An 11785-nucleotide genomic window follows, 5' to 3' on the forward strand; every position below is an offset into this window, starting at 1 on the left:
AAAAAAAGAAAGAAAGAAAGAAAGAAAGAAAGAAAGAAAGAAAGAAAGAAAGAAAGAAAGAAAGAAAGAAAGAAAGAAAGAAAGAAAGAAAAACGAAAGAAATGGAAACATAGCAACAATACAATAGGATTAACCATTGAATAAAGTTGCTCTCCCTCTCCCTCTCGCTCTCCTTCTCTGTCTCTGTCTCTGTCTCTGTCTCTGTCTCTCTCACACAAACACACACACACACACACACACACACACACGTAATCCTCATACAAACCCCTTCACACACACCACAAGGCTCTCACACAGAAAGTCCTCCCACTAACTCCCTAGTGCACAGTTGTTCACACTCTTCCGCACACACAGTCCATCACAGTCCCTTACATACAAGCAGTCCTTCATCCTATTCCTTTATACCCACAGACTCCCAAACACAAACTACTTCTCACACAGTTCCCCATGCGCAAAATCCTCACGTGTGTCCATTCTCCTGCTCGGTTTCTCTCACACATACTCCCTCACCCTCAGTCCAGCTACAGTACACATCTATCATCACGGTATCTTGTCCCATCTTTCCCTGGGTTTATTCACAGGATGATTTGTCCCCCTGAGCTGTCCTGCCTCCACTAAGGCAGTGATCTTCCTGGCTCCTCCCTGGCAGATCCCACACTGCAGACTCTCAGAGGGCTTGTGGGATTCTAATACTTTGCTCAGTACCTGGTCAAGGTCAAGGACCAGCTTTTGCTGGCCTAATCCCAGTCCCCCTCTTAAGTCCTATGGGCCATGAGGTAGACTGGGTATAACCCAGACTGCTCACAGGCAAGTCCTGGCAGCCTGAAAGGGACTGTCTTAGTGCTTCTATTAGTGGGACAAAACATCATGACCAAAGAGCGAGTTGGGGAGAAAGGGATTTATTTAGCTCATACTTTCTTATCTCTGTTCATAATTGTAGGAGTCAGGACAGGAGCTCAAACAGGGCAGGAACCTGCAGGCAGAAGCTGATGCAGAGGCCATGGAGGGGGTGCTGCTTACTAGCTTGCTCATCATGGCTTGCTCGGCCTTCTTTCTTATAGAGCCCAGGATCACCAGTTCACAGGTGGCACCACCCAAAATGGACTGGGCTCTTCCCCATCAATCATGAATTAAGAAAATGCTGTACAGGTCTGCCCACAGCCCAATCTTGTAGAACCATTTTCTCAGTGGAGGTTTCCTCCTGTCAGATGACTACAGTTTGTGTCAAGTTGACATAAATCTAGCCAGTACAGTGACCATAGCCTGCCTCGGGTCAGTGCCTCCTTCTAGGTTCCCACCCAGGAAGAGCCAATGTCCACAGCTTCTCAAGACAGAGTCCTCCCAATCCTGAAGGTCTGCACCCTCACCCAGGTCTCTAATTTATTCCCTTGGGTTAATACAAGGGGGGAATCACGTGGGCTCCTTCCCACACAGACCAACAGAAGTGTTGACTGAGTATCGAGATACAAAGGCTCTGTCTGTGCAATGCAGTGTTTTTCCTCTTCAGCAGGAAAAGTGGAGATCTCAAACCGGGTGGGCACCCATCACCACCAGGACCACAACTCCCTTACAGATAATTCAAACCCCATGATCAAGGCTTCCCTCAGCATGAAACCCACACTATCCATACAAATTCACCATCCACACTTCCGCCAGGGCAGGCAGCAGAAGACCCGGGGCTGCTCACTTTGCTCTGAGTATCATGTGTGTTATTAAAATGTGTCGGGGGTTGGGTATGGTGGTGTATGCCTCTTATCCTAGCATTAGAAAACACAGGTAAGAGGATCTCTATGAGTTCGAGGCCAGCCTGATTTATATAACATGTTCTATTACAGCTAGAGCTACCTAGAGAGACCCTGTCTCAAAAAGAAAAGAAAAAAGAAAAAAGAGCTGGGCGGTGGTAGCACACAACAGAAGGCACCAACCCAAGGGTCAAAGCCAGAGTGATACGTCCAGGTGCACAGCAGTCCTTCCGGGTCTGCAGGGTGGGGCATGAGGACTTATACCCTGGGCTGTGAGCATCCATTTTAGAAAGATGAGAAGAACACAGAGCATCCCAGTGACAGAGCTTCTGCCACTGCTGTCCCCATGTTGTTTAGAAGGAGCAGTGTTCAGCAATGAATCAGGAAATCACTGGGAGACACGATCCTAAGATCCATAAGGCTGCACATATCCTTTCAACCAGTGAGCTTGTTACATTTTAAAATACATTATTGTATTGATGTTTTGCATTTTACTTACTGTGGTGCCGAAACCCTCCAAAGACTGAGTCTTACACCTGTAAACTGATAGCCCCAGAACATTGTTGAAACATGGAGTTTGGCCCAGACAGTACAGTGGAGTCAACCAAAAGCACTGGGAGAAAGTCTGACCCATTCAGATGTTGTCCTGGGAGATCATGGGGGCTATCTCAAGCTATCACATATGACAGACACCCCAAGCTACTCACAGGGAACACTCTGGAGCTCTGCATCTACCTGCCACTTTCCTTTTGAACAAATAAGTCAGTCATAGGGCTCAGGGCCCTGAGGAATCAGCTATTCCAACAGGTCTCAGTTGTCTTGTTTGGTTTTGTCTACTTTTGTTATGTTGGTACCGGAGCCCAAGCTTACTGCAGTCTTGTAGTGGCTGAGCTCTACCACTGAGCTGCACCCTCCCTGTTTGTCTTTAAAGACGCTTGAGCATCATTTTCTCATTTCAGCTACAGGTGAACTTGCTGTCCAAATTCCTGCTGATAGCAAAATCTTGCTACGAACAGAGGAACTTTGCAACGGCCATGCAAATCCTGGGCGGGCTGGAGCACCTGGCTGTGAGGCAGTCCCCTGTGCGTCATGTGGGATTCAGGGGCTAAGGGTATGGGCAAGTGCACAGGGCCACAAGTATCTATCTCACCAGTGCTTCCTTCTCAGGCTTGGAGAATCCTGCCTGCGAAGATTGCTGAGGTCATGGAAGAGCTGAAAGCTGTGGAGGTTCGTACAAATTCTTTGCAGAGCTCACCCTGAGTAACTTGCTTCACACACTTGGGGAACTCATAACAGGCTCAGATCAGAGAATCCTAAACACACAGGCTGGGCATGGTGGCACTCAGGAAGCAGAGGCAAACAGATGAACTCAAGGCCAGTCTCTGTCTACATAGAGTTCTAGGCCAGCCACAGCTTCCTAGTGAGACTCTGGCTCAGGGCTGCAGAGCATGGTAGATAGCGGGTTCCTGGTATATCCAGCCTGACTCGTTTGACTTGTTTACTGGTTTGACTTCCCAAGGTGTCCTTGAGAAGGGACACGGGTATACAGTCAGATCCTGGACCGGAACAAGTGAGAGACCTGTTCCAGTGGCTCAGAGGTGACATCATGAGTTGACTGACCGGAAACACAGAATAAATGCTTGTGCATTTCCTGGTGAGGCAGCAGGAGTCTCACAGACATTAGCCTGAGGCACACAACCCCAGAGTAGCCACAGCCTTTGCTGTCCCTGAACTCAAAGCCCAGGCTCAACTCTCAAGGATCAGGAGAGAACCATGTCTAATCACTGTATACGTGTGCTCAGGGCCTGCAGAAGCTCATGCAGGCTCCATTTGGGAAGGGTGGGTGGTCACCTGACTCTTCTGGAATCAGAAATAAGGAACTGCCTGTTCGAGTAGCTCTCTGGTTATCGGTGTGCTGTGGCAGCAAGCTTACGATGTCTGGCCTTTTGACCTGCAACCCAGGAACCTCAGGCTCATTTTGGACTGGGTGTTCAGTGAGGTATTAGGCAACTCTCATGCCCTAGAAGGACAGGTATTAACAGAGACAGGTAGGCTGACCCTCTGAGATAATTACCACCTGTCCCTCCCCCATCGCTCTTCCTGTCCCTTCCCCCACCCCCTTCACTTCCCTGGCTGATCCTCCAGGTATTCCTGAAGAGCGACAGCCTGTGTCTGATGGAAGGTCGGCGCTTCCGGGCCCAGCCTACCTTACCCTCCGCCCACCTGCTGGCCATGCACATCCAGCAGCTAGAGACAGGAGGTTTCACCATGACTAATGGAGCCCATAGGTGGAGCAAGCTGAGGTAAGGGGACTCCACGCCGTCCTACCTAGCAGAGTCCACAAGTCAATTAAGCTGAGGAGTAAGGGCTTTATTATGGAGTAGGGTTTTTTTCATTATGACCAAAGCATCCCACCGATAAAATCAGCAAAGATGAGGAAGCTGCTCCCAGACCAATTACTCCCAAAGGTGAGCACATCCAATGGTATGTCACCTCTGGTCTCGGCTCCTTACTTATTACTTACTTATGGCTTCCTCTGCCCAGAGCCATCCACATGGCCCCAGCCTGTAGCTTTGTTCCATGTCTTCACACACCCCACACCCCTCATTGTCCTTGTTGGGTAGATGAGTCCTAGGAGCATCTTGTAAATAATGGCTATAATGGCCACAACCAGCCCAGTGCAAGATTCCAGCCCCCCTCTGAGTATGTGTGTATGTGTGTGTGTGTGTGTGTGTGTGTGTACACACGTGCATATGGGGCCCAAGGTCAACTTTAAGTATGATTCCTTAGGAGCCATTCACCTTACTTTTGACACAGAATTTCTCAGTGGGACCTGAGGCTCACTGTGGCTTAGGCTGGTTGGCCAGCGAGACCCAGCATTCTGAGTAGCTCCAGCTCCCCAGTACAAGAGATTACCAGTGCTTGCCATCGCATGTGGCATTTTTAAATTACATGGGTGCTAGGGATCAATTCAGGCTCTCTCATCCTTGTGCGGCAAGCACTTTGCCAGCTGAGCTGTCTGGCCAGCCCTGAGATCCCCTCTTTAGATAGCCACCTAGGTTTTTTGTTTGTTTGTTTGTTTTTAAATTAGCCAGGTGTGGTGACTCATGCCTTTAGTCCCAGTACACAGGAGGTAGAGGCAGGTAGATCTCTGTGAGTTTGAGGCCACCCTGGTCTACAAATCCAGTCCAAGACAGCCAGGGCTTGTTACAGAGAAACCCTGTCTCAAAAAATCAAAAAGAAAGAAAGGAAGAATGGAAGAAAGGAAGAAAATTCACTAAAAGCACATGCTTATTGCGATAGAAGAGAAAGCTGTGTTGGCCATAAAACACTGGAGGTAATGCTACAAAACAGGGTGAAGAACTCTCGTCTGTTCTTCATAGCTTTGTGTATGCACAGACATGACTGTCTTTGAAAGAACAAAAGCAATGAACGTACTATTCTTCAGCTCAGGTGGGCAGCCCTGTCTGCAGATCAGTTGTCCCCCAAACAGGAGTAAGGGTTTCTGAGTTTCTCAGTGCCCAGTAACCACCAGAGGTGTGTCCACCTGTGTATTAACTGAGAGTTCCCAGTACACTGAGCCCGAAGCCCCCAAGCAAAACTAAAGCAATCAGCATAGGTTTGGGAGGTTGTTTGTTTTTCTGTGTTGAAGACGGCAACTGAAGCCACCTGACTTGGGTTTTCAATGAATATTTATGAAGGGGTGGGGCTCCAGGTATAAAGCATGTTCTTATGAATGAGCACAGAAAACCCCATCCTTCCATGCTGCCCTTTAGGAAAGATTTGAAATGGTTTGAGCCATTCCAGAGAAGGCATTAGGATAAGCTGGCCAAAGAGCCTTGTAAACTAACTAACTGAACCTTTTCTTTCCCCCACAAAAGAAACATCGCCAAGGTGGCAAGCCAGGTGCACGCGTTCCAGGAGAACCCCTACACATTCAGCCCTGACCCCAAGCTACAGGCCCACCTCAAGCAAAGAATCACCCGCTTTAGCGGGGCTGATGTTTCCATCTTAGCAGCGGATAACAGGGCCAACTTCCACCAGATTCCAGGAGAGAAACACTCCCGGAAGATCCAAGACAAGCTGAGGAGAATGAAGGCCACATTCCAGTAGCCAGGGTTCCACCTGGGTGTGGATTCGAACCGGGACCAGACTAAGGAAGATGGGTCGGGTGGCAGGAGCCCCCGTGGGCTGCTGGCGGGGAACCTCAGGCACACTGAGTGCCCTTAGGGAAGGCAGTTTTTTTCTTCCCTGGAAAAAGTGCAAATGGCAGGGGACTAGCCTGAGGCCCTTGGGAAGGCTAAGCCAACTGTAACCTAGCCCTATCCCCAAGGCAGCGTGGGCACAGCATTCAATGGGCCTGTTTCTGCTAGAATTTAAAAATCCAATTTATAAAATGAAAAGGGAATAGATTCAGCTCTCCCCAGAGCTTCAGACCTTCTTATACCTGGGCTCCCATTTATTTATCATTGACCTCTCCAAAACCCAACACATACCCACATCTGACTCCAAAAGAGCCCAAACTTAGCTGCTTGCTGACCAGTGTTTTTGTTTCCACTCACCAAGAAGGACCAAAACTGTCTTTTGCACTCAGCAGCTCCAAGGGTCTGGAACCTTCCACTGGAGCCCAAGATTTCTAGCAGCCTGTCTTGGCCACGTTTATAAATCCACCCCACCCTCAGCCTATCCTGCCAAGTCCTCTGGTCTTCTAAGTCCCCAGAGAATGGGGAGAAGCAGCCTCCGTCCTAGCTGGGCCTTCTGTCTTAGCTGTTGCCCCTCCCCATGGCTTGTTGTTACTCTCCACCACCACCCCCCTCTCCCCCCCCCCCCCCCAGCTTAGAACAGCTGCAGTTGACAGGGATGCTGGGCAGAGGCTCTGCCCCCTAGAAAAGGGGGAAGAACACTGCGCACTAACAGCAGCACCAATGCAGGTTCGCCTTCCTGGGACCTCTGGGAGCAAAGCCCCTCTTTACTGTCCTGTGGGCCCCAGAAGCAGCGGCCTACCAGCCTTCAGCAGCTGCGCATGCGCAACCCATCCACTGTGTTCCCTTGGCTCTGCACACCACTAGCGCTTTGTTAGACGGACAAAGACGTGAGTCAAACTGCTGCCTTAGTGGTATCAGACATCTCGATTTCTGGATCCTCAACAGCTGGCGCTGGGCTTTGACTCACTGGGAAGGAGTCGTCTGGCCAGGAGGGCTGGGAATAAGATGGACAACAGCAGGTGGGAAAAACTGTTCGGAGATCTTAGGCAACCCAAGCCCGGCCTGCCCCACGACCAAGACTGTTCTGTATTTTAGAAGTAGGGATTTTTGTAGTGAAGCAGCTAGTGGTATTTCTAGGAAGCTGTGACTTGTGACCAAATGCTGGATTTTTAATGCTGAGAGGTGATTCCTCACATGAATTTGCTGGAGACACCAGACCCTGCTTACACTGGATGTAAGTGGGACTGAGAGTCCTGGCCATGCATATGCAACTTAACTGTTTTGGGACTTTTCTATAAGGATTATGTTCTGTTGATCAACGCCTACATTTTCAGATTTTGTATCTAGTGCGGGAGGTGTCCAGCGCAAACCAGCATTCCAATGGTGCTGACTTATTGCGTGGGGAAAGTGAACAGGCTTCTGGCTTCAGCACTGTTTGCATGGCGCCCTGATGTCGCAAGGTACAGATTTCTAAATAAAGTAATTTCTACCAAGCTGCTGTCATACGGTCCATCTTGTAGATTTCAAAAGCAAAACCCACACTGAGGCTAAAGTCTTTCTGGGCTGGGCAAGGGAACCTCACCTAGGGACTCCAGGGTGCTTCAACGGGAAATAAGCTCAGCCTAGGACTGAAAGCCAAACTTCCAGGTCATACCCCATTCTGCATGATGTTCATACCGTCCTTACCACAGGGACCAGGTCTGGCACATTCACCTCCAATGCATCTGTCCTCTCCAAAGCCAATACGCTGATCACTGCAGCTCATTTCCCTATAGCACCTACTTTAGAGAGGGGAGGGGAGGGTTGCCCTGCTGAAATCTGCCCACCCCAACCAGTTTCTACTGATTGGCCTGCAGACAAGACAGAGCTGGCCGGTACCCTTGGCCACCCATTGGGACCTCTCCTGAGCCTCCAGTGTCTCAGAGATATGAAGGGGGCGGGGAGTGGATTGCATCTCTGTGTACTCATTCCGGACATAGGAAAGATAGTGACAATAAAATTACCTGCCTGGTGATGATAAAGAATTAAAAGGGGGTGCGGAGAACCAGTGGCCCACAAGACTCAGTGAACCTTACCTCTCATGTCCCAGCCTTGTGCTAAGCCTGAATCTTAGCCCTGAGCACTGTACCTGAGGGAAGCCTCCAGCACAGACGGAGTCTAACTACCCTAAGACCACTAGACTGAAAGGAAGCTCAAGATGGCCACATGGTGTGTTGAATGGACAAAGAGGTCCCACCATTGCCAGCAGCCTGTCCCCAGAGCCACCAGATCCCATCCCACGGGGGGGAGGGGGACCTTGAAAACAACAGGCTGTAACTCAGAATACTGTCCCCAAGAAGCTAGGCTTGGAATCGCAAGTAGAGGTGACCCTGGCCTGCCCCAGTCATAAGGAACACAGCCAGTGGTCCTTGGGCTTTGTTCAAGCCCCTAGTGACAAATCACTAATGAAACAGCCCCTAATCTTTGTGCAGCATTGTTGTCTTCGGTCCCACAGCAGGAGACCACTACAATCCCAGAGGCAAGATGGCAGACTGGTACTCCCTTTGACCTCACTGATCTTTGTAAAACTAGGACTACTAGGGGCTTACTTGCCATCTTCTTATGGTGTTTCTTTTTCTTGTCTTCACTACATTGGCCAAGAATTCTACACTAAGACTAACTTTGAGTATCTTTTTCTTAGTCTTAATCTTGAGGGAAGAGGTAATATTTTGTCACCTTTTGTTAATAGATACATTTTACTTCTCTAGAAAGATTCCTTTTTGTAGTGTGTGTGAACTAAGATTCCAACTCAGCAGCCCTAGCACCCAAATGGCCTCCTTAGCCAGATTAGTCAATTAGATAACACCATGCATTCATCTTCCAAAGCCCACAGCCAGATGAGAGTGGAGAGGATGGCCCATATATATATAAGCAACACATTCTGGTGCACTAGCCATTAAAGGTGCCAGAGTTTTGTGTTTCTGGAGCTTTTCACAGGCTGTTTATGAGTAGTAATTAATGGGCGAAGCACAAATATAAAAACAAAAACAAAAAACCGAGCTGACTCCCATCTGTCCTCTTCACTCGATCTTATTATATTGTACCATGATTAAATGCTTTTAAAAAAAAAAAATTTATTTGGGGCTGGAGAGATGTCTCAGCAGTTAAGAGCACTGACTGCTCTTTCGCAGGTCCTGAGTTCAAATCCCAGCAACCACATGGTGGCTCATAACCACCCATAATGAGATTTGACGCCCTCTTCTGGTGTGTCTGAAGTCAGCTACAGTGTACTTAGGTATAATAATAAATAAATCTTTAGAAAAGATTTGTTTGTTTATTTATTTAATGTGAGTACATCACTGTCTTTTGACACACCAGAAGAGGGCATCAGATACTATTACTGATGGTTGTGAGACTCCATGTGGTAGCTGGGAATTGAATTCAGGACCTCTGGAAGAGCAGTCAGTGCTTTTAACCACTGAGCCATCTCTCAAGCCCCAAATGTTTTTTTTAAGTAAAAATTTTTTACACGTTCTGTTTTGTGTACCAGAGCAAAAAACTCCGTTCTCAGGGCCTAGGTTCCTAAGGAAAGGACTAGAAAAGGGATGGGCTAGAATAAGCAAGGCACAGGCAAAGAGGAACTAGGCAGGCGAGAGGGCGGGGCGGCTAGACGATGGGAGGGTCGCAAAGACCAGGTTCAGACGCAGAGGGCGGTGCGGGGTCCTTAGAGCGTGTGTGGGCGGCTCTGGAGGAGCCCTCCTCTCTGGTGAGGCCACGCCTTGGAGTGCACGCATCTCTACCTGGCTCAGGGATGCTGCTTCGTCCTCGGAGGTTGCCCGCTTTTTCTCCGCCGTCGCCAGCTAGCCCCGACGCTGAGCTGCGGCCGGCCGGAGATGTCCTGGTGACTACGTCTGATGCCTTCGCTACTTCGGGCGGGATGGCGGAACCTGGCTCGCCCAAGGCTCCAGTGTCCCCGGACTCGGCGCAGCGCACGCCTTGGAGTGCCCGAGAGACGGAGCTACTTCTGGGCACGCTGCTGCAGCCGCCCATGTGGCGCTCACTACTGCTGGACCGCCGGCAGACTCTGCCCACTTACCGCCGCGTGTCCGCCGCACTGGCCCGTCAGCAAGTTCGCCGCACGCCCGCTCAGTGCCGCCGTCGCTACAAGTTCCTCAAGGACAAACTCCGAGACTCCCAGGGCCAGCCGTCCGGACCCTTCGATAACCAGATCCGCCAACTCATGGGGCTATTGGGTGACGATGGGCCTCCGAGGGTCCGCCGCCGCACTACTGGCCCTGGACGTCCCCAGCGCCGCGGCCGCTCGTCCCTCTCCGCGTTAGCACCCGCACCTGCACCGGTGGAGCAAGGTAGGAGCAGCCACGTGGGCAAGAAGGGTCTGGGTTTCCTGGGAAGGGGCGGAGCCCTGAGATGGGATTCCGTACGTTCCTCGTTTCTCTCGTAGGGGCCGAGCTGCCGCTGGCTGCGGAGAATACCGAGCCTGCCCCTACACTCAGATTCAGTTCTTCCACTACGAAGTCTGCAGGTGCCCACCGCATTACCAGCTCTCCTCCTCTTACGAGCACCGACACTCTGCCTCCTGAGCCAGGCCATACCTTCGAATCCTCCCCTACGCCAACCCCCGACCACGACATGGAGACCCCGAATGAGCCTCCCGGCCTTTCCCAGGGCCNTGCTTCTTCCCCGCATGTTGCTCCCCAGTCGTTGAATACCGCATTGCTGCAGACCTTGACGTACTTGGGCGACATCTCAACAGTCCTGGGCCCTCTGCGCGACCAGCTGTCGACCCTGAACCAGCACGTGGAGCATCTACGAGGTTCCTTCGACCAAACCGTTTCTCTGGCGGTGGGGTTCATTCTGGGCAGTGCAGCCTCCGAGCGGGGCATCCTTGGGGACTTGCGCCAATAAAGCTTTGTTTGTTGTCAGTCCTCCATTCCAGAAACGACCCCCAGTCTCTCCCCGACCCCAGTTACTGTCCCCATCCCCACCCCAATCCTAGTTTCTTACCAAAATAAAGATTGTGTTTTCTACTTAAGCCTGTGAATGAATTCGAACTCCAGGTCTCGGTAAGAATGGACCCCTGAGGGTAGAGGCTAAAAGGCACAGCCCCTCGCCCCACAGTTGTGCATCTTTTCGGTGAAGATTTGGCCGAGTGGTACACAGTTGTTACCTGATGTTTGGGACACCTGATGTGTGGAACCCCTCCACTGGTCAGCAGTGAGTGAAGCCCAGGGGTTGGCTAAATAAGGTACGTGGATGGCGGATAGGCTAAGAAGTAGAAGGGCCTCTCTCAAGGAATTATGCTATTGAGTAAAACATCCCTAAAGTTCTTGCCTATCCTGGGTAAAACTCAGTTTGAACACTCTGGTCAGTGTAAACCGGAATAGTCAGGAGAACTGTTTCTTGGAAGACTTCCCCGGAGGTGTCAGGTTTATAGACAGAAGCTGGGGTCTGGGTATCAACAACTCCAACGGACATAGCAAAGACCAGCTGCCCTGCTAGAACTTTCAAAGCTGAAATTCCAAGGTCCTCAGGGACTAGAGAGTCGGAGTGGGGGAGGGCTTGGGTGCAGGTAGAGGAAAGGAAGCGGCTGCGGGCACCTCACTAGCATAACAATGACGGCTCACCCTGAGGCTGCGATTTACACATTCTGGGCCCATCCGGCCTGTACTGCTAACCCAAAGACAAAGTCTTGGTTAAGGGAAGTCCTGAGGAGTTTATCCAGGTGGTCCCAAGGTCACAATTCCACCCCCTTCTGAAGACTTGGAATAGCCCTTCATGTACTGACTTGAGTGGATCTCCAGCCAGGTCCTGGGATCCCTTCTGTGAGAGACAAACTTG

The 11785-nt window shown here is 50.5% G+C and overlaps 2 protein-coding genes across 3 annotated transcripts in view; both read left to right on the forward strand.

Annotated features, from left to right (window-relative positions):
- Kndc1 (kinase non-catalytic C-lobe domain containing 1) overlaps positions 1-7441 on the forward strand; it is a 47017-nt gene extending 39576 nt beyond the window's left edge. Inside the window, exons 27-30 of the mRNA XM_021192644.1 lie at positions 2702-2824; positions 2910-2969; positions 3888-4045; positions 5624-7441. Coding sequence (XP_021048303.1) covers positions 2702-2824; positions 2910-2969; positions 3888-4045; positions 5624-5855 — 573 coding nt within the window. The 3' untranslated portion in view covers positions 5856-7441. The remainder of the gene's footprint in view (positions 1-2701; positions 2825-2909; positions 2970-3887; positions 4046-5623) is intronic.
- A 2217-nt stretch (positions 7442-9658) lies between these two features.
- On the forward strand, positions 9659-10979 carry Utf1 (undifferentiated embryonic cell transcription factor 1). 2 transcript variants are annotated; one of them, XM_021220131.1, is made up of 2 exons: positions 9659-10293; positions 10389-10979. In XM_021220131.1, the coding sequence occupies exons 1-2, from the start codon at positions 9738-9740 to the stop codon at positions 10850-10852; spliced, it is 1020 nt and encodes a 339-aa protein (XP_021075790.1). In that variant the 5' UTR covers positions 9659-9737; the 3' UTR covers positions 10853-10979. The 2 variants fall into 2 exon arrangements, with proteins under 2 accessions (XP_021075790.1, XP_021075798.1); XM_021220139.1 differs by having other exon boundaries at positions 9738-10283; positions 10397-10852.
- Positions 10980-11785: the final 806 nt, after the last annotated feature.

The sequence above is a fragment of the Mus pahari genome, chromosome 1, assembly GCF_900095145.1.
Source record: "Mus pahari chromosome 1, PAHARI_EIJ_v1.1, whole genome shotgun sequence".
Lineage (NCBI taxonomy): Eukaryota > Metazoa > Chordata > Mammalia > Rodentia > Muridae > Mus > Mus pahari.